Source organism: Strigops habroptila, chromosome 3, assembly GCF_004027225.2.
Source record: "Strigops habroptila isolate Jane chromosome 3, bStrHab1.2.pri, whole genome shotgun sequence".
NCBI lineage: Eukaryota > Metazoa > Chordata > Aves > Psittaciformes > Psittacidae > Strigops > Strigops habroptila.
The window spans coordinates 59,352,756-59,374,341 of record NC_044279.2 but is presented as its reverse complement, the minus strand read 5'-3'; the positions used below and the strand labels follow the sequence as shown (position 1 = coordinate 59,374,341).

The 21,586-nt window shown below is 43.0% G+C and overlaps 1 protein-coding gene across 1 annotated transcript; it reads left to right on the top strand.

Moving 5' to 3' along the window:
- Positions 1-9,114: 9,114 nt before the first annotated feature.
- Positions 9,115-20,920, top strand: LDHB (lactate dehydrogenase B). Its single transcript, XM_030478443.1, has 8 exons — positions 9,115-9,266; positions 10,172-10,303; positions 14,257-14,374; positions 14,894-15,067; positions 17,261-17,434; positions 18,678-18,795; positions 19,696-19,819; positions 20,572-20,920. Exons 2-8 carry the CDS (start codon positions 10,178-10,180, stop codon positions 20,737-20,739), a joined length of 1,002 nt encoding a protein of 333 aa, XP_030334303.1. The 5' UTR covers positions 9,115-9,266; positions 10,172-10,177; the 3' UTR covers positions 20,740-20,920.
- The last annotated feature ends 666 nt before the right edge of the window (positions 20,921-21,586 follow it).

The window sequence follows — 21,586 nt, the reverse complement described above, 5'->3', positions numbered from 1 at the left end:
ATCTCCAGCTCCTTCTGTGGTTTATGGAAATGCAAGCTTCTCTAGAAGGCAGCTCAGAGCACAAGCTTAATTTAGGCTGAAGTTACAAGAGAGGCAGAGATCTGCTTCAGTGTTTCTCAGCCACAATAAGGGGAAGGGACTCTCCTTGCTCCTGCTCATCCTGGCCCTTCTTGAGTTGCTTCTGGTGTTTGCTGGGCACTTCACTGAACACAGTCAGTTGGCTAATGAAAAGAAAACTACTTCAAGGAAAGAAAAGTTATAGTCTTCAGATTATTAATGAGCTGAACTGGCTCAGGAGGAGATTAAAGAAGCATCAAAGATGACGGGCGCAAGGGATGAGCTGGGGTGGAGGGCAGCATTCTAAGACTTGCCTGTTCCCGCAGTGCTGAGCTGGTCCTTTGACTGCTGGGTAAGGTCACCCTTGGCTGCTACGTGATGGAAAGCTTTAATGCTGGAAGTGGCTGTACTGGGTGTGCATGGCAAGGTTTTGGTAGCAGGGGGCGCTACAGGAGTGGCTTCTGTGAGAAGCTGCTAGAAGCTTCTATGTCCAACAGAGCCAATGCCAGCCAGCTCCAAGATGGACCTGCCACTGGCCAAGGCTGAGCCCATAAGCAACGGTGGTAGCACCTCTGGGATAATGTATTTAAGAAGGGAGAAAAGTTACTGCTCAAGAGTAATTGCAGCTGGAGAAAGGAGTGAGTATATGTGAGAGGAACAGCCCTGCAGACACCCAGGTCAGTGCAGAAGGAGGGGAGGAGGTGCTCCAGGCACCGGAGCAGAGATTCCCCCGCAGCCCGTGGTGCAGATCATGGTGAGGCAGATATCCACTTGCAGCCCATGGAGGTCCACGGTGGAGCAGATATCCACCTGCAGCCCGGGAAGGACCCCAACCGGAGCAGGGGGATGCCCAAAGGAGGCTCTGACCCCGTGGGAAGCCTGTGCTGGAGTAGGCTCCTGGCACGACCTGTGGCACTTGGAGAGAGGAGCCCATGCTGGAGCAGGTTTGCTGCAGGAACTTGTGATCCCATGGAGGAGCAGTCTGTTCCTAAAGGACTGCACCCCATGGAAGGGACCCACAGTGGAGCAGTTTGTGAAGAACTGGAGTCCATGGGAAGGAGTCAGGTTGGAGAAGTTCATGGAGGACTGTCTCCTGTGGGAGAGACCCCACACTAGAGGAGGGAAAAGTGCAAGGAGTCCTCCACCTGAGGAGGAAGGAGTGGCAGAGACAACATGCAATGAACACACAACCCTCATTCTCCACCCCCTGCACTGCTGGTGGGGGGGAGGAGGTAGAGAATTTGGGAGTAAAGTTAAGCCCAGGAAGAAGAGATGGGTGAAGGGAAGGTGATTTAAAATACAGGTATATTTCTCATTATCCTACTCTGATCTGATTAATAATAAATTAAACTAATTTCCCCAAGCGAAGCCTGTTTTGCCTGTGACAGTAATTGGTGAGTGATCTCTCCCTGTCCTTATCTTGACCCACAAGCCTTCCATAATATTTCTCTCCCCTGTCCAGTTGAGGAGGGGAGTGATAGAGCAGCTTTGGTGGGCAACTGGCTTCCAGCCAGGGTCAACCCATCACAGTGGCTTAAAGGAATCCCTACACCCACACTGTAATTTCCCACCCCTGTTCTCATACTGCTGTCACTGTTGTGGGGCTGGAAAACAAACTGATAGAAACGATCTCCCTGAAAACAGGGATTTGCTTTCGAGCCAGTGCAATCACAGCAATACTGATAAGACAGCAGCAAACAGCGATCAGCAAACAGCGATGAGCAAACAGCGATGCAGAACTGGAAGCTGCCAGCACAGGGCAAAAACATCGGAAGCTGGCTTAGTTTCTGAAGCCAGCATCTCTTACTATGCCCTAAATTGCTTCTGGAGGGGAGTTTCTGCTGGCTATGGTGGGGGTCTGAAAATAGGTTCTCCAAGCAAGAGCTAGATTTGGAAAAGGCTCCATTTATTCACTCACTGTAACAGAAGGGGTTCAAGTCCTCTCTTCCGCAGGCTTCTCACTTAGCTGTGAGTCAGAAGATCAAAGCTGGGAGTCTGCGTTCCGTGCAGACAGCAGTGGGAGCCTGTTGTGGGTGATGGGTGCCTGGAGGAGGTGGCGTGAGCAGTGAGAACATGAGCTACAGCTTGAACTTGATCTGGGGCTGACTGGCAGAACTAAGGAACAGTTTCTATGTCTTGGTTTCTTTGGTTAGAAGAGAGGGGTACCAATATCCAAAATAATGGTACTTAGATGGAGGCAGATAGTCAGAAAGCAACATCTTCTGGTCCCTACTGGTTTGACCCAGCTTTGGAGCAATGAGTTTGCACTGAAATCCTCCAGGTCACATTACCAAATTCTAACCATGAGGCATTTCACTGGCTCTTCTTTCAGTATATAGTATTGGTGTATGCTAAGGGAAACAACAGTTCCTCACAATTACTGAAAAGAATAGAAATTATAAGTGGGCACCTGTTGAAACAAATAAAACGTATTTGTCACAGTCATCCTAAACCTCATGGCTCACTTTGCCTATAGCATTGGCAGTGCTAGCTTAACAGTTGGACTGGATGTTTTTAAAGGTCTTTTCCAATCTAAACGATTCTGTGATTACAAACCAAAGCGGAAGCTTAACTGGTTGAATAACTGTGTTATGGTTTATAGTTTGAAGGAGATGATTCAAACTGTGTCCATGGATGTCTTACCTGATGTTTGCATATCACCCTCTAGGACCACTACTGGAAAATGTAACCCCATTTGCTTCATGTGGGACTTGTGTCTGTCCCCATTTTCAGCAATGGTACTTTTTTCCCTGCAGAATCCTCTAACCACAGGAACAGATTAGCAGAGTCAAGGGGCACTCTGAACGCACAGTATAGCCCTTCTTCTCAGCATGCCACCATCTGTGATTTTAAAGACAATGAGTTTTATTTTCAGATTTTGAGAACTCTTTCCTTTGAAATACTGAAAATCTCTCAGTAAGATCAACCCGGCATAGATACTTGCATACCTTCATGACCAAGCTCACCGGGCAGACAGAGAGTGCTAAGCAACCATGCCTTCTCCGGGGAGCAGCCCCTGTGTTGCTGCCACTTGCCACCTCTCAGGACATACACTGGTCAGGTGAAAGAAGCCATGACTGAGGATACTCCAGGAGTCTCCCTGGCATTCAGATACACACTAACACACTGCATCTGCCAACAGTTCTCTTCCCCCTCCCCATAAAGCCAACACCATCAAGGGTAGGATGTTCTCCCGCATCACCTCATTGCTTTCTACCAACTTCCATCAACAAATCTCTGCCACCAAGAGTCCCCAGTGGGTTCAGTGCAAAGTGCCTCTCTCCTAGCCTTAACAGGGGACTTGGCTGTAGCAATGGAGCTAAACATTCCTCAGTACCAGGAAACATGTTAAATAGTGCTCACTGCAAGCTCAGTTGTGTTCACAAGTATTTCCACAAAGCTTGCTCTGTGAACTGCAGAGCGGTATGGGTCCAGAGTGCAATATGGCAAAGGTTAGTTAAGTTATCAGTGAATGCTTTCCAAAAAGGAGTGAGATTGATCCTTGACCCTTAACTTCAGCAGTCTGCTTCAAAGGCAGTGGCTGGAAGCTTGTGGCTGTACTAGAGAGCATGGGCAGAAGTTTGTTTCTGTAGAACAGGCAAAAATGCATTTGATCTGCCTTTGGAATTACAGTAATATCTAACAAGGTAAATTATAGGATCATGTAAGTGAATGGCTAGGTGAAAGGGATTGAGAGAGATGAACCTGTTCTTTAGCAAAATTCAGTGTAAGCAACGTCCAGACATGGGGAATTCAGATAGTATAGTATCTTCTCTAAGTACAAGATGCATACAAGGAAACCTGGAATCGTCTCCTAAAGAGGCAGAAAGTGCTGCCTCTTTGTTGTGGAACTACTTCAGAAGCCATTAAAGAGATTATATGTATTTCTATGTGATGCACTATTGAAAAACTCATATGATACATTATACTCTACAGTACTACTATAAAAATCTTTGTACCAAGATAAATTGTGGTGGCACACATTACTCTTCCCGCAGACATGCTACAGTATGTAATTACAGGGGGTGATTGCACTAATGTGAAGAACACTTCAGCATAAACATGGCCTTGCACTCATGTCTGGAGAGGTGTTAGGCTGACAAAGCCATATTCACTTCTTCAGACATAAAATCCATACATAAAAATCTTAGGACTACCACATTTTCTGAGAAATGTAGTAGTTCTACCAGTTCAGAAAAAAGAAACTGTTCTTGTTGTATGGAAATTCATCTGCTGATAAAAATCATTGCCCATATGTCATACTAACTTTCAATTCTACGTAATTTTGCTTGCATTTGAAGACATTGGCTGAATGGTTCTTGTGGAAGACTGTCCTGGGTTCAGCTATAGCAGTCATTTTTCTCCTGCTTAGTAGCTGGTGCAGTGCTGTGTTTTTTAACTTTCAGCCTGGGAACAACACTGATAACACCGATGTTTTTAGTTGTTGCTAAGTAATGTTTATTCCAACCAAGGACTTTCTCAGTCTCATGCTTTGCCAGGGAGGAGGGGAAGCCAGGAGGAAGCAGAGACAGGACACCTGACCCAAACTAGCCAAAGGGGTATTCCATACCACAGCACGTCATGCCCAGTATATAAACTGGGGGGAGTTACCCGGAAGGCCCAGATCACTGCTCAGGTCAGGCTGGGTATCGGTCAGCGGGTGGTGAGCAATTGTATCCTCTCCCCTTGTTATTTCACTAATCGTTATTATCATTGGTGGTAGCAGTAGTGGTTTTGTATTATACCTTAGTTGCGGGACTGCTCTTATCTCAACCCGTGGGAGTTACATTCTTCCCATTCTCCTCCCCATCCCTCCGGGAGCGGGGGGAGGAAGAAGTGGGGGGGGGAGTGAGCGAGCGGCTGTGTGGTTCTGAGTTACCGGCTGGGCTCAAACCACGACAAAGACAGACTTCTATTTATCCATGAATGGTGTACAAACTGGATCGTAACCGAGTAGGAAATGTTTCAAAATATTTCTTAGATAATTTAAAGATTAAATTAGAAAGGATCTTTGACAAAAATGCTGTATGATGTTCCTTCCATTTTTATTTTTTCTTTAAGATTATATTTCACCAAGTTGAACAGAACAGAGAACCTTCCCAACAGTTACACTGCACAGTGCGGGGAAGAGGGAACCATGGTGCAAGGATATGAGTCACTGAGGGCACAGGATGGAGGGAAGGTTCTTTGCCAGAGCGAGATGTGCATATCATGTAAGTATGGTATTGTCCCATTTCTGACTTAGCACTTTATTTAGGAGCTGTTGTTTCTGCTGAACTTTTTAATGAGCCAGAGCTCTCAATGCAGTTTTGTTGTTACAAACTGGGTGCTACTACTTACCTCACTGCAAAATTTTATATCCATTTTTTTCCCTGACATTAAAGAAATCCATTAATCAAGATCATCACATTTCATTCCTCTTGCAAGATAGTCCCAAACACTGAAACACAGACCCTACTCCACTGTGATGCTGGTTTGCAGGAAGAAGCCCCATTTGTTCACTTTGCCATGGCTCCCAGTCACGCTTTCTTCTTCAGCTTCTGCATGCCTGTGCGAGCAGACGGAGATATTGCAGGTACCTACATACACAAGTGCCCCAAAATAGAGGGTAAATCAAGATTATTTTCAAAATGCAGGCTATTATGATGAGTTAATAAGAAAGTTTCATTTAAAGAAGATTTCCATCCTCTTACCTCTCCCACCAACACTAGGAACTTCAACTGCAGGTGACCACTGTGCAAACTTGTGCACACACGCATGGGATGTTGGGTTTTTTTATTAACTACATTATAAAGCACTTAACTACTATGAATGTGTTATTTGTATAACACTGTATAATCCTTAAGTAAAGACTAAACAGAAATTAGGCCCACTGCCAAAAATAAGAAACTGTTCCTTCAAATAGAACTGGGGTAAAAGAAGCTTGCAAAACTGCCACTCCAAGATCATTTTTCTTTATTGTGTGATGGAAAATCCAGATGAATAAGCATAGAATTTAAATACAGGTGGACCAGAATTTTAATTCAGCATCTGCCATCGTGTGCATCAGTACTTCTTAATTTCCAGCGGATGAATTCAGTTCTCTGTATTTTGCAAAGCTGGACAACTAATTACTTTTTCTCCATTACAGCCATGTGAAATAACACTTAGAGCACACCCATCCTGCAGTCTGATGACCTGATTTACCAGGTCTAACACAGTGACAGAAAATCACCTTTTTACCTTATGTTCTTCTGCCACCAGGCTTACATCCCACGTTCTTGTGGTAATGGGTTCCTTCCCTTCCTATTTTATATACTTCATGACGTCTACTACCATAGGACCACAGACATCACCAGACCGTGGCCATCAGAGCATCAACATTTTGCTCTTGGAAGGAGTTCCATTAATAGAGTTCTCAGTTTCCAATCAGGTTTAATTGCAGTTTGGGAAAAAAAGAAACAGAAGAGAAACCCTATGTACTTTCATGTGTTTTGAGAAGATGATGGGACAGATGCAAGTAATGAAGTATCTCCACTTACCTGATTACACACTTTGTATATAAACAAAAACTTAAGTCTGATTAAAATGTACACACAAAAGCTATGTTGTAATTGTATGACGGATACCAGGCAAATTTATTTAGACTGTGTCCCTTAACACGAGGGTTTGGTATTCCGGAAAACTGCGCTTCATCAAAAATGCCAACGTTGCCAAACTAGAGCTGAACTTTGAAACTGTGACCTGTCACCAGGAGAGACTTCTCGTGTGACTTTAGGGAGATATTTTCACCTCTCTGTGCATCAATCCTCCGTTGTCTGAAACAATAAATAAGTAAATAACAAAGAGCAGGAAGAGGGAACAATCTTTCTTCTGCCATCCTGCACTTGCCTCATCTATTTAGATCAGAAGTGCTTCAGGAAGGGGATTAAGTACTCTCTGCTTTTAACATGGCAAGCAAATTGAAGCCTGATCTGAATGAGGGCCCAGGAGAGCTGTTGTGGCATGTTCTAAATAGTCTAGTCTGCCTTTAAAAGCTTTAAGATCTTGCAAATAGGAAAGTGACATTTTCCTCTCTGTTTAATTACAAATGCTATCATGATAATTGATTGTTGAATGTGCATAAGGAGAGAGAAAGATCCTGTCCAAAGAAGACATTATGCAGAGGTGAGTGCTCCTCACAACAGGCACTGGCAGGACAAGCACAGCTCCTCGGTTCTGTTTCAGAAATGAAAAAACCTTGCTCTGATCCTTCCCTAACCTCTCCTGTACCTTTCCTTCTCCCTTCCCTCTTATTTTCTTGACATTCAACTGTGCATGTTCCCTTTGTGATTATACAGGATAGATTTTCTTACTCTTGCATTTTACTGTGTGATTATTATTTACCTCCAGCTCCCATTTCAGCTGCAGTTAACAAAGTCTTGAATTTATTTTCTTACAGCAAGCTCCTACCTGAAGTGTCATGTGGACGGCTGAAGTCATTTCTTTCCCTCCAGGGGACCCTTTGCAATGTCAAACAATGTAAAGAAGAGAAGTAGGTCATGGTTACGTAGTTATCTAAAAGCAGGCCTCACCTTTTCCTCACCACTCATGCTCGCCACTTCTCCTCGTGCTGGCACCAGCGTTTGTTTGGCTGGTTGGTGAGCCAGAGGGAATTAATCCAGTTACTAATGTGGCAAAATACCTGGCAAAAAAATCAATACAACCTTTAACTGGCCACAACAGAAAAAAAGGGTAGCCATAGCCTCAGACAGGCAGGGCTTGACGCTCTGCCTAGTTACATTTAACCCCGTGACTTATCTGTGAGGACTCTGAAATCCACTGTTCTGTGTTCCCTCTTGTGACGGGTGATGTGTGTGACGAGGAACCTAAAGTTTTCTTTTATTCCCCAGTGAAACTAACTATATGCAATCCAGTGTTTTGCCTCTAATTTTTTGTTTTAAAGCTAGAAAAAAGTGATGTTACAGCATAAAGGAGAAAATATTCTTTGATACTCTCCTATTTCGCATGTGTTGGTCCTACAGGAATTTCAACAAATCACTTCCTGGAGATATTCAAGAGCCATCTTGACACAACCCTGAGCAATGTGCTGTAGGTGACCCTGAGCAAGGAGGCTGGACTAGATGACTTCCAGTGGTCCCTTCCAGCCTCGGCCATTCTGTGATTATTCTGTGCCCAGCAACAGTAGCAAATTGTATACCCAAATTTTCAGTTTTATCTGTTCCATAGGCCAGAGGAAAAGTGTACCATATAATTTGATTTTTACTGTTACTTTCACTGATGGATGTGCTTATTACTTTAACAAGGCATAAAACCCCATTCGCACTCATTCCAAGGGTACTTCATATTCCAGCTTTAAGGCGCTGCGGCCCTGGGAGATGGTGGAACAGTCAGTGCAATATGGCTAGGCCCGAAGCATGAGGGAGGGGGAGCAGGCCTTGCATCAGGTTACACGGCTCGTTCCCGCCAACGCCATTTTGTGTGACCCCAGGCGTGCCGTTGTCGCCCTGGCGTTTGTTCCACCACAAAGTCAGCCGAAGTCAGCTGCAGGTCAAAAAGCACAGAGCAAACAAATCACACACCACCAACTCGAGCAACTTTGCCCAGGAACAAGATCGCGTAAAATGCTTTATTTTTGCACAACTGCTGGTTTGCAGAGATTCCTCAGCACGTTCCTTCTGGCCAAGTCTGCGGCCAGAAGGACGGGGCTAACGCGTGCACCTCCTCAGCTAATTGGGAAGGTAAACTCGGTGAGAACACCGGTCTCTGTGGCTCCCACCGAGGAGCAGCGCCCCCCTCACACCCAACAGCACCAACACCCCTGCCATTGACCCAGGGCCGCAGGCCCGCTCCCGGCCTCGTCGGCTGACCCCTTGCCGGCTCTCGCCGGCACCGCTTTCCCCTCCGCAGGGCACACTACCAGGGGCGGCCCTGCAGCCCGCAGACACCTAGTAAGGGGCAGCAATGCCCGGCCCGGCCTGTCTCAGAACAGCCGCACAGACCCGCAGCGGGGAGTAGGACCGGGGCGGAGCGCCAGCACCCTTGAGCATTCGTCCTTGGCGGGGATTGAGCGCCGCGGCCGCCGCCTCCCCAGTAGCGCCGGGGAGGGCGGTGCGGAGGGCGGTGCAGCCGGGTCGGCCCTGCCCCCTCTGCTGCGGACCTGTTATTGCCCGAGCGCCTAAGACGAGCGGTGGTTTTTCTCTCGTCTCTCCGTGGTCAGAGCGTTCCGGGTGGGTATAGGAAGAGCAGAGCTACTGGGGTCCGCTGCCCGGGATGGGAGATGCTGGAGGGTCGTCCAGGCCATCCTTCCCTTTCTCGGGTGGCTCGGTCCCGCCGGAGCCGGACGCCTTCCCCCGGGACCGAGCATCCGTGCGCAGCGGCCGGATAGCGTCAGGGGCGGCGGGCGCTGTGGCTGGTCCTAGCATCGGTGGGGGTCCGGTGGCCGGGGTCGGGCTTCGGCTCCTGCGGGTTTGGGTGGGATGGCGGCACCGGCCTACGGCTGGCGGGGCGAGGGCTGCACCCCCAGCCTGGCCCGGGAGGGGCAGAGGGAGAGATGCGCGGGAAGGGAGCGATGTACGGGAAGGTCGGGGGCGCCGCTGCAGGGCTCCGTGTGTTCAACGCGGTGTTCAACGCGGGGAGCCTCGGGGTCGAATGCAAGCGGGCCGGGGAAATCCCCTCAGGCTTCATGCTCCCGGGCTGGTTCGTGGTTTTATTGCCAGCCCCGCAGCCCTGATGGGCGTTCTGAGGAGAGGTGAATGTCGCAGAGACGTTAAGCAGAAGCTGGTTTTGTCCTCTCTGGGTAGCTCTGGGAAGCAGCCAACAGAAAGATACTCTCTTAAGTGCTGTCAAAACAGTCCCTGCCCCCCTTCAGCCCCTCGCTGGGCAGCGGCAAATGCAGGGAGGGATGGGAGCCAGAACCCTGTGTCCCAGGAGGGCTGGATGGGTTGGTGACTCGTGGGGTGAAGGAGCCATGCACAAGGGCAGTGTGCCCCTGTGCTACGTAAATCGCCGCCCGCAGCGACTCGCAGCACTTCTGTCGGCAAGTTTCCGGCAGTGGCGGATGACCTCTCCCATTCAGAGCACGTGGTTTGGTTTCCTGTGGCTTGCTTTGAACCAAATCTCTCTGTATTTGCAGAACACCATGGCTACTCTCAAGGAGAAGCTGATTACCCCCATCGCTGAGGGATCCACGGTCCCGAACAACAAGATAACTGTTGTGGGGGTTGGACAGGTTGGGATGGCCTGTGCTATCAGCATCCTGGGAAAGGTACAGCTCAAGGACAACATGTTATTCAAGTTCCCACTGCTGTAATGTTATGCGCTGCTTGTTTGTCTTAGCAGATGGTGGGAAATTTGGTAGGTTAGTGCAGGAATGAATCATTTGCAATTCGTGTAAGCAAGCAGTGACCTACGCTGTTCATGCAAGGCTGACCTCCCCATTCAGTTTCTCCTTGTTCTCTCACCTTTCCACCTGTGCTTAGCAATAAATTTCTCATTAGGCAGAGTTACTTTGCAGGCTGCTGGGAAAATGCAGTAAGCAGTGGCTCTGAAGCCCCTGACAAACTTTTGTTTCTTTTTTTAAACTTTCTTATTCTTCCACAAAAAAGCTGCAGTTTGCTTGGTGGGAGAACTCTGCTGGGGAAAGAATGCAGACAGTACAGAAATTAATGTGACATATGGGATAGGAATCAGAACTATGTTTTGATTGTTGTTCGTTTAATACATGGGTGCAGTAATAACTGAAAATACTGCTATCCCATTTGATAGGCTTTTTTATTTCTCCTAAGCCATTACTGCTTATTTATATGACTTTATTGTTGCCAGAGAAGTTTAGGTAGTTTTCCAAAACCTAAAAATAGAGGGATGGACATAGAGGCTATTATGACTTTTCCTGTTACTGGTTTCTGGGGGTGTTTTTTGGCAGATTTTATGTTGCAGTCTTTGAGCAAAGGAAAGGCTTATGCAATAAGGATCTCTTGTACTTTGCACTACGTTTTTAAAGAATATTGTGAATGAGTTAAGTTTGATTCTTCTCATGCTGTTTTTGAAAAGATAAATGAGAACTTCAGATATTTTTTTAAGAGAAGGGATAAACACGTATACCCTACCCACTTGCAGGGGCAGATCTTGGGTAGCACACAATGAGGTCAAAAATCTTGCATGTACTACTAAACCAGCTGTATTTTATTTGGAGACGCTCCTTCTTCTACCTATTACCTTGAGAATGTATGTTTTACAGTACTGCATTTTGAATAATTAAATTTTTTAAGGGTGTTCACTTGCTGATATTCATGAGTCTTGTGAGCAAGGAGAAACTGACAGCAAGAAAAGGTCACAGTGAAACTAAGCATTGATGTAAAAGTAACAAATAGTTTTTAAAACTATATAAAGGAGAAATTTAATGGAAAACCAGTGACAGTTCTTGGTGAGTTTTTTTTGTTTGAAGCAAATGTTCAGCTCATGTGGTCTGAACTCATTTGTTTTTGAAGGAGTACGGTAACTGTAAGGCTGGCAGTGAGTGAGCCAGGTGAAGTTACCACAAACTCCACTACAATCCATCACTCATCTGTGTTTAATATGCTGCTCTAAGCAGGTTCAGATTGTGCTTTCAGAAATCTAGGCACAATTAATGAGTTTTATGCACCAAACTCAGAGTAAAACCAGTTTGGTTTATTTTTTAATTTTTCAAGCTTGGATTATGGCATGATGGAGTTTATTTCAACCAGGCTTGTGCTTTCAAGTATAAGCTGCAGTATTAAACATTTTTATAACAAAGCCATCTAATTATTGTCACTGAATTAGAATCATAGAATCATTCAGATTGGAGAAGACCTTTAAGATTGAATCCAACTGTTAACCTAGCCACCATCAAGTCCCCTGCTAAACCATGTTCCTAAGCACCACATCTACATGTCTTTTTAAATACCCCCAGGGATGGGGACTCTACCACTTCCCTGGGCAGCCTGTCCCAATGCCCGACTGCCCTTTCAGTGAAGAACTTTTTCCTAATATCCAATCTAAACCTCCCCTGGTGCAACTTAAGGCCATTTCCTCTTGTCTTATCGCTTGTTACTTGGGAGAAGAGACTGACACCTGCCTCACTACAACCTCCTTTCACGCAGTTGTAGAGAGCAGTAAGGTCCCCCCTGAGCTTTCTCTTTTCCAGACTAAACGACCCCAGTTCCCTCAGCCGCTCCTTATAAGACTTGTGCTCCAGACCTTTCAGCTTTGTTGCTCTTTTGTGGCCACGCTCCAGCACCTCAGTGTCTTATGGTGAGAAACCCAGAACTGAACATGATTCAAGGTGCAGCCTCACCAGTGCCAAGTACAGGGGGATGATCACTGCCCTGGCCCTCCTGACCACACTACTGCTAATACAGGCCAGGATGCTGTTGGTCTTCTTGGCTGCCTGGACACATTGCTGGCTCATATTCAGCTGGATGTTAACCAATACAAAGTGGCTTTGACTACTGCAAGATGGTTGGCTCACCAGGATGTCTTTTTGTTAAAAGACAAAATTTTGTAGTTAATTTCCTATAGTTTAATATATAGATGCAGTTGAGTTTTAGATGGCTTTAAATTTTATAAAATGGGTGTGATAATGCTAATTTCAGTTTACTGGTGTAGTATTGAATACATAAATCTGAATGCCACTACTATTATTTTTAGCTCCCTCTCAGAGACAAGTCACTGATGTTGCCATGGTGTTTTCAAAATGGAAACTTCTCCACAGTCGCAAGTCAGCTGTTTTCAATGAGAATATTTTAAGTTGCATTTGATGACTGTGTAGACTTTATTCCTGTGTGTGCTTATAATGAGCTGAATTCTAGGCAACGCTGATGCAAATTCACTAAATTTAGTCACTGGAGCTATTCCAGGTGCTCTTCTGTTTCAGTGAGAACTGGCTCCTTGAACCTGCTGAATCTGGTGAATATTGGCTGCAAGGTCTAGACCAAAATCCCATATTGTCAGCGTAAATTTTGTATATAAATCTATCCATAATTGCACATGTGCACACATTATTTTTTCAAATTCTGATTACACTAGCTTAGTTTAAGACCAGTGTTTTCAGTTAAGAATATTTTTTTATCATGATTAAATAACTTAGACTTTAATTTCACCCTGCAGACTATTTTGAGGACAGAGCAAGTGCAGATAAAGATTCTTATGGTTTTCCTTCCAAAGTTGATCAAATCATCTATGAAAGGAAGCAATGCAGAAAAGCAATAAACTCTAACATTATTTTAAAGTATAAAACAAAAAAACCTAAATATGCCTGGTGTTATATATATATTTCCACAGGAAAACCAGAGCATATTGTTGCGTGTTTAAAGTAATTTACTTGATGCTAATAATTAATATTTCCATGTGAAGTAATGGGTGTTACCTTTTATATAAAGGTAAACAAAGAAACTTGCTTACAGTATATTTTTCAGGGGCATAAAAATGGCTTAACTGCTTTCAAGTGGGCTGTAGATACCTAGGAAAACAGAAGTAGTAATTTGAATCTTGGTATAATTTAGTAAATTATAAGCCTTTAAGTATACTAGAATTTACAAGGGTAGTAAATGCTTCTGTCAAAAGGCAGTAAAACTTTGCATTAGAGCAGAACCCCTGCTGTTCCCCTGTTCTGAAACTGTATGAAATTATCTCCCAACTTAACCTGGCTGGACAACAAGCATGCATGGCTAAATCTGTTCTGCAAAGTAAATATGATGTAGTAGCTGTAGGAGAGAAGAATTAGGTAAAGGATGTTTTCTCTCGATACTGCTTTTAGTATTGAGGAAAGTAAGTCTGTGAACATTCTGTATTTTTGTGAAATGAATTGCTTGAAGGAATGTTATAAGAGGATACTTACTTGATAATTGACTATTTGCTTACAACTCTGAAAGATACAGCTTTTTTCCTAAGATATTAACTAAATCATGAAGTGCCTTGCTATCAAAAGGTTAGCTGTGCACTCAAACTCCCCACAAATAATGTCCTTATTGGAAAGTCCGAGTTTTATGAACCTGTACTGTAGTAGCCTCTGACTTTGTTACTGTGAGAACTGTACATCAGAACACCAAGGTAGTGTTGTCCTACTGGTTTACCTTTGGAGAAGAGAGACTTTCAGATCGGTAACATGTTACTTTAAAATGTAATATGGCTCAACTCAGAAGTGACTTTAAAATGCAAGTTAACTGCTTCATTGACTCCATGAAATTTTGTTGTTTTGAGGGCCTTTGTGATGAGCTTGCTCTGGTTGATGTTTTGGAAGACAAACTTAAAGGAGAAATGATGGATCTACAGCACGGGAGCTTGTTCCTTCAGGCTCATAAGATTGTGGCAGACAAAGGTGAACCTCAGTTTCTTTTATTTAGTACTGATACTCTGTGAATTTGCTTAATAATGGAGCATTAGGTGTGTAATCCTAAAGAAATCTAAGGATTTGGCATTGAAAAGTTAAAGTATATGAACTGGGGTGAGAATTCAGATGAACACCGTAACAATGGGATTGGCTTTTAATCTGAGTTTTCTCTTACATCTCTTATGACCACTTTACAGTTTTGGGCTTGCTGAGTAAAGTTGATTTTAATTTAACTCTAGTACCTCTTTGCAGAAGAAATAGTATTGTTCTTTGGATAGTGGAAATGAGATTCAGAGGGGTTGAGTGTGCTTTCAAGGCCCACATACTCATATATCAGGATAATGTTAATAGATGGCACTGGCTTTAGTATTGTCTAATGGTTTTGGGGTTTGAATGTATGCACAGTAGAGAATCTATCCATAATAGCTGTATGAACACAACACTGTTGAAATTGGCGATAAGTCTATTTAACACATTCTGTATCTTCTCCCCTGTGCTTTGTTGTAGACTATGCTGTCACAGCGAACTCCAAGATTGTGGTAGTAACTGCAGGAGTTCGTCAGCAAGAGGGGGAGAGTCGTCTCAACCTGGTTCAGAGAAATGTGAATGTCTTCAAATTCATCATTCCTCAGATTATCAAATACAGCCCCAACTGCACCATTCTGGTGGTTTCCAACCCAGGTAAGGCAGTCTTTTCCTGGAACGCTTACAAATTCTATTTGTTGGAGGACTAGTGTTTTATTTTTCAGTCTTCTCAAATGAAAATTGAATGTCGGAAATTAATAGCTTTGTGTGCACATCTGCCACGTAGTTGCCAACACCAGAGTACAATCAAATATTCTGTACTTTCTGATGCCCTCTTTATTCAGAACATCTCATGGTGTCCATATTTTCAAAGTATGCCTCATGGTGAATACTTTAGTTCTTTACCTACTTTTAAGCAGTAGGTAGTTTAAAATTTTTATCTCTAAAGGGCACATGCGTTTTGCTTTTAAGCTCTTTGTAAATCATAACTTTATTTTGTGTCCGGATATGATACGGCCATTTTTCATGATAAAGAACTGACCCAATAGTCTAGGCTCTATATACAGGAAAAATAATTTGCGTGTTGAAGCTTATAGTGGGGGAAAGGGTAACTATACGACATAGTTCAGTTAGATTAGAAAAATCTTAGTTATAACTGATGACACATGGTTGTGTGCTCACTTGGAAGCATCCCATTGCACTGGGACAGCTTGGATATTTGGATGTCTAAAGCTGACTGTAACCATTCTAATTCGCTTTGTAGGGTTGCCTTTGCTTGATCCAATGTCTGAGTGATGCCATTGCTACAGAACCCTGGCAATGAAGTGATACTGCTTTTAAAGATAGCTTGGCAGAATCAACACAGTGCACATAAAGCTAGCAACTCAGCTGGTGGTTGAGTAATTAGCTGGTGTACAATTACTACTACTGAATGCTAGTGTACTGTGCAAGTACAATAACTTCTGGCAATTTTAAACACTTCTCTAAAAATTGAACTGAGTCAAAGATCAAATTATTCTTGTTCTAGCAAGGCTGAATTCAAACTATAGACTTCTCTTCAGTATGGCAGCTACAGGAGGAGAATTACATGTTGTTTTTTCACAATTACTTTTATGCTTTGTTTTCTCAAGATGTGTGGAGTTTTGTCCGCTTGTCTTACGTAGTGGAGGTTATTGTGAGCCCTTTAGAAGGGACTTCAGGGGTGTCTGCTGCACGTGTGTTGATGTGTGACCTTGCTATCCTTCTCTTTTTAACTTTCCTGGATCTGTCTGGGCTCTACCTCAGATAGCACTGTCCACAGCCTGTCCTGTGGAAAGCCCAACTGTAGGCCAACGATGAAATGAGAAAGCAGTCCTCAAAGTCTGGATGTGTGTCTCAGCATCTGACTTGAAAGCCAGACTGTCTGGAGCAGCTCCTTGATAGCTGTTAGATAGCTCTGTAGTCTGGTACAGATCACTGATCCTGGCAGGAGCTCCTCCTGTGAAGTAGCTGTAAGGAAGCTATGCCTGGTGAGCATGTCGCTTGCAACAGCAAGGTGTGAACTGTACTGAGATAATGTGCTTTTGGTGCCTGAGCAGAACAAATGATGTATTTCAGATCTCTATACACAAATACATTTCCTTCTGAGAACTGGCTGGCGTTTGAGAGTTTGAGCCATAATTATTGCAGTCTGTTTATTATTCTTGCTTTGATATGTGGTTTAGAGTTTTCTCTCTCCTCACATCCCTTTCTCTGTTTGCAAAACCTAGATTTGTTGTTGGTTTTGCTTTTGAGGTTTTTTATTGGTTTCCCCCCCCCCAAAACTCTATTTTTAGGGCCACATGCAGATAAGTGTGTTGCTTATCTGGCTTTTCATGCTACAGAGGTAGTCAGTGCAGATACTGCTTAATGCATGGATCTGTTCAAGAAATTAAATTGAAGTAGTTACATACTTTATTTCTAGTTGCTAAATCTCAACCATTTTTCATTGTACATTGCTTTACTTCTTATTGTGATGATGAAGTGGAAGGTAACATTACTTCAGGAAATTGCTTGAATGTTGTAGCCATATGAGTTCAGCCCCAATTCTGGAGGCCCTAGGGGTTTTGCTGTGACAAAAAAGTTCCTCTAACTTTAGCTGGTAGGATACTAATCTCTAAAGACCTTCTTCAATTTTCTCTGAACAGTAGCTTGATGGTCCTAAATTTCAAGCAGTGCATTCATTTTAATCTGCAAATAGTCATACTTTGAGTAATGAGCACGACTGTTCTGAGTCCTCCTGATTTCATTATTACTTGCAGTAAAGTAATTGTTGGAGCATTCTCAGTATATGCAAATCGTTTCATTTACTGTGCATGTTTTTCTTTTCAGTGGATATATTAACCTATGTCACATGGAAGCTGAGTGGCCTGCCAAAACACCGTGTGATTGGAAGTGGCTGCAATCTAGACACAGCCCGATTTCGCCATCTCATGGCTGAGAGACTTGGTATCCACCCAACCAGCTGCCATGGCTGGATCTTGGGAGAACATGGTGATTCTAGTGGTAAGGAGCACTCCTGACCTCCTTGGGAGTAAGCAATACAATGTTAGAGGCCTAGAGGGTGTTAAAATAGTCTGAAAGAACAGATGCAGCTGAGCTGAAGTAACTACCACTTTGCTGTATTCTCATGAAGGTTAGAGTTAAGACTTGTCCAGGAAGTTTAACTACATACTTTAATAAAAATGATTGTGGGTGTATGATTAAACCCTAAACTGAAAAGGGCAATTTTGTTAGTTAAAATTTATCCTGGTTTTGGAGTATCATAACATAGCCTATAGCACAGTTCTCTTGCGAAAGCAAAATTAGCTCTTATTAGGTCAATGGCAGAGTTTGTTGCAAGTAGTAGAAAAAGATGTCAATTCAGATTCAGGCTAACGAAATTATCCCTTATTTTGTGACTTTTCTCTGTGCTATTTAAAAGATAAGATGTCTTTTAAAACCACATTAAATAAAAGAAGCTTATTTGTCTTAATTCAGTTCATGGATTTCGAATCTGAAATGATGCAGCAGAACATCTATGTAGACTGGTACTGCTTTAAATTTTAGTGCTGTGTATTTCTAAAGGAGCCACCTCTTCAGTGTTCCATGACACATGATCAAAGTACAGTGTCTGTCTGATCAACAACAGTATTTACTGAAGCCAGCCCTGCACTGTAACAAAGGCAGAGCTTGGATAAGCATACACAGAGCTCATCTTGCTTCAGTGTCATAACTGCTTTTGCTTTGAAGTAGCCAAGAATTCATACATACTTCACAGGAACAGAGAGAATGAGTCTGCCTGTAAGCTGTTAATATGAAGGGATGTGTTAAGTTTGCATATTGTTAGCCTGTTATTCAGGAAAATAGGGTTAGCCTTCAAGAATTTTAATACTGATTAGTGGGATAGCAAATACGTATTAGCTGCAATTTTTGAGTAAAATTAGCTTTAAATGTTTGAACAGCTAAGATGTGCCTCTTTGCTAGAATTTGAGGTTTCTGACTTCAAAAGTAATTACCTACACCTTCCAAGGGCTGAAAGTTCTGTTATTCATGTATTGCAGTTGACTTGTTAAAGTATCAGTACTAAAATACTCATATCTGCCCGCCAGAGTTCTCAGAATTAACTAAGGTTAGATGGAAACTTGAAATCTGCTTCAAAGATTATTGTACTTCTGACTACTACTTTTGTTTCCTGTTATCTGAGATACGAAAAGTGAAGGGGAAGTTGCTAATTACTATGGAAACTTATGTCCTCTTTCTGTTGCAGTGGCTGTTTGGAGTGGAGTTAATGTGGCAGGTGTTTCGCTCCAGGAGCTGAATCCTGCCATGGGAACTGACAAAGATAGTGAGAACTGGAAGGAGGTCCACAAGCAAGTAGTTGAAAGGTACAGTGGCTTGAGGAATAAGGTGGATATATATGCGATGCTGAAAATAGCTAGTCTGCACACTGCCTCCTTGTCAGTGCCTCTCCATTCTGCTGCAGCTTTCATGCTCTTTTCTTTAGAGGATTGCATGAGTAAGTGGAACTACTGGTTTAGACACAGAAATGCAGGATTTCAGTTGGTAAGCTTTATTATCCTGCAGCAAGACAAGCTATTGTGTAACATATCCACTTTAGTACTGCACTGCTTAGAGCTGTGTGCACTTGTGCTTTCTCACAAGTAGTTTCTTAAATGGTTAACTTTATTCAAAAAGCACAAGACTAGGGAAAGTAGTATGTTTCTGTGAGCACAGTGTTGGAGTTAATTTCGGGAAAATTTTGTTCATTTTATTTAGGAAAACTTGTCTAGAGGTAACTATACATGTTGCTAAATCACTTATCTCACTTGTGAAATAAAGACTATACTTGTAAAAAGTGTACACAGATGTTGGCTAAAAAATTAGGATGTATGTAGGTAGTGAATGGCTTTGACTTTTAAATGTTTACTTATTCCAAATGCTCTATTCAAATCAGTGGCACAATCATTCTGAGAAGTTGTTCAGGTGTAGGTATCTGTTTTTCTACTTGACACTAAGAGCTGTTCATAGATGGAAGCTATTTTTCTTCTCAGACAATCCTGTGAGAACAACATGGCTTCTTTATTATACATATGGGATAATGTAGACTTCATGCTTTATCCTCTAATGCTGAAATGTGTAACTCTCCTACATTTTAATTCCAAAACTTACAGTATGTCACAGAATTTTCAGATTTTCTTAAATGGGGAAACATTAATCTTAAGACTTGTAATTCACACAGTGTCTTGAAGACATCGTAACACAACTGTATTTCAATATTTCCTTAGTGCCTATGAGGTAATCAGACTTAAGGGATACACAAACTGGGCTATTGGCCTTAGTGTTGCTGAGCTCTGTGAGACCATGCTGAAGAACTTGTGCCGTGTTCATTCAGTCTCAACACTGGTAAAGGTAAGAAGTGGTGGCTAACTGGATGTTCTAGTTCATCTTGTTGTCACGGAAAAGCTAAGTAGTCTCAATTAGCAAGGTGCTGAGCAAAGACGGCTTTGTAAAATAGTACTTTGAATTCAAAATGGGAGCTTACTACTGCAGATTTTTTCTAGTGTGACCTCTTAGCCTACCCTTATCACAAGCATGGAGCTGAAAATAAGTTCTCTGTACTCTACCCAATGTTGTATTACGCCTGTGTCAAGTTTACCATGTGTGGCATGCAGGTTCATTAAAAGGAAGTTTCAGTGCAAAATGGAAAGCTTCATGGAGGCCCACCTGTGATTCCATGAACCTAGGCAGAAGTGCTATAGAAGAGGACTGTGTCCTTTTATAGCTAGTGCATCTGCTGCATCTAGTCTCTACTAGTGTACTGTGCCATATAACCACTGATGCAGCAAGGACTCTGAGCAGGCTGGACTGGCTGCTCCCTCTATATTAGGAAAAAGACCTGCCCTGATCCTATTTGAATTTTGTCAGCTACTTGCTGACAGTAGTGAGGGTTTTGGAGGTGGGGGTTTCTGAAATCAGCCATCTTGGTATTGCTGATCCCTTGGTCTGAACCAGCTTTGTACTATTTTCTCAAACAAATTGTGTCTGAAAATTTCTGCAGGTGGCAAAATGGTAGTCTTGAGCCCTGCTCTCCTGTTCTATAAACTAAAAGCAGATCTGGGTTGATGGGTTCATATCTGAGTAATCTCTTTTGTTTGTGGCAGGGCATGTATGGCATTGAGAATGATGTCTTCTTGAGCCTTCCAGCTGTCCTAAGTACCTCTGGATTGACAAGTGTCATCAACCAAAAGCTGAAGGATGATGAGGTGGCTCAGTTGAAGAAGAGCGCGGATACATTGTGGAACATCCAGAAAGATCTTAAAGATCTGTAATATATGAATGTTAGATTACAGCAATAGAAAAACAGCATGTTATGTGCAAAGTGGGCTCTACTCACTGTACATCTTTATGGTTTAAACGTTTAATGCTCTTCCAAACTGAGCTTTGTTCACAGTAGTTAAACTTACGCTTGCTGTAACGCACAGACCTTATAAATAAAGTAACTTCCAGGCATGTTTTGTTGTCCTGGTGATTTATTTTGCAGTACCTTAATTACCTAGCTTACCTCTAATGTTCTGCGTTATTGTATGCCCCAGACTACATGGAAGTGTTTAAAAGGTTAGAAACAAGGCAGTAATCACTTGTCGTGAGATTTCACTAATACAACCTTACTGGAAATGATTTCTGTATGATTTAGTTTCAACCCAGGTTCTAAGTGTAATTAATTCCCGGACTTGTTTCTGATACAGTACTTCCTGGCTTTTTTCTGATGAATAGAGGAAATGGAATGGGGATTTGCCTCTGGGCCACCTGCCAAAAACATGCCAACATTAAGATTCTCTATGCTACTAACCTAGAAAAAGGGTCCTCTAGATCCTTCTCTAGTTTCAAGTCTTTGCCTCTTACTGGTGTCTAGTTTTCATAACGTTCAAAACAAAATTCTTTTCTATTTGATTACCACAATCCAAGTGTTTTTAAAGTTAAAAAGACTGGAGTCCAATGGTAATCTTGTTTATAGAACAAGTCAAATTGGACCTTCAACCTCTAAATTTCAGCAAGATTGTTTCACAAGTGCTTATATACATGGGGGTGAGGAGAGTGAGAGGGAAAGAACAGATTTTTAAAAAAAAAACCCAAGTTTTATTTCTTGATCACTTACAATTATGGAGTAGATATCAA

Coding starts and splice junctions, on each gene's coding strand:
- LDHB (XM_030478443.1), top strand. CDS start 10,178: ATGGCTACTCTCAAGGAGAAGCTGATTACCCCCATCGCTGAGGGATCC. Junction 14,375..14,893: donor TAAGATTGTGGCAGACAAAG/GTGAACCTCAGT, acceptor GCTTTGTTGTAG/ACTATGCTGTCACAGCGAAC. Junction 19,820..20,571: donor CAGTCTCAACACTGGTAAAG/GTAAGAAGTGGT, acceptor TGTTTGTGGCAG/GGCATGTATGGCATTGAGAA.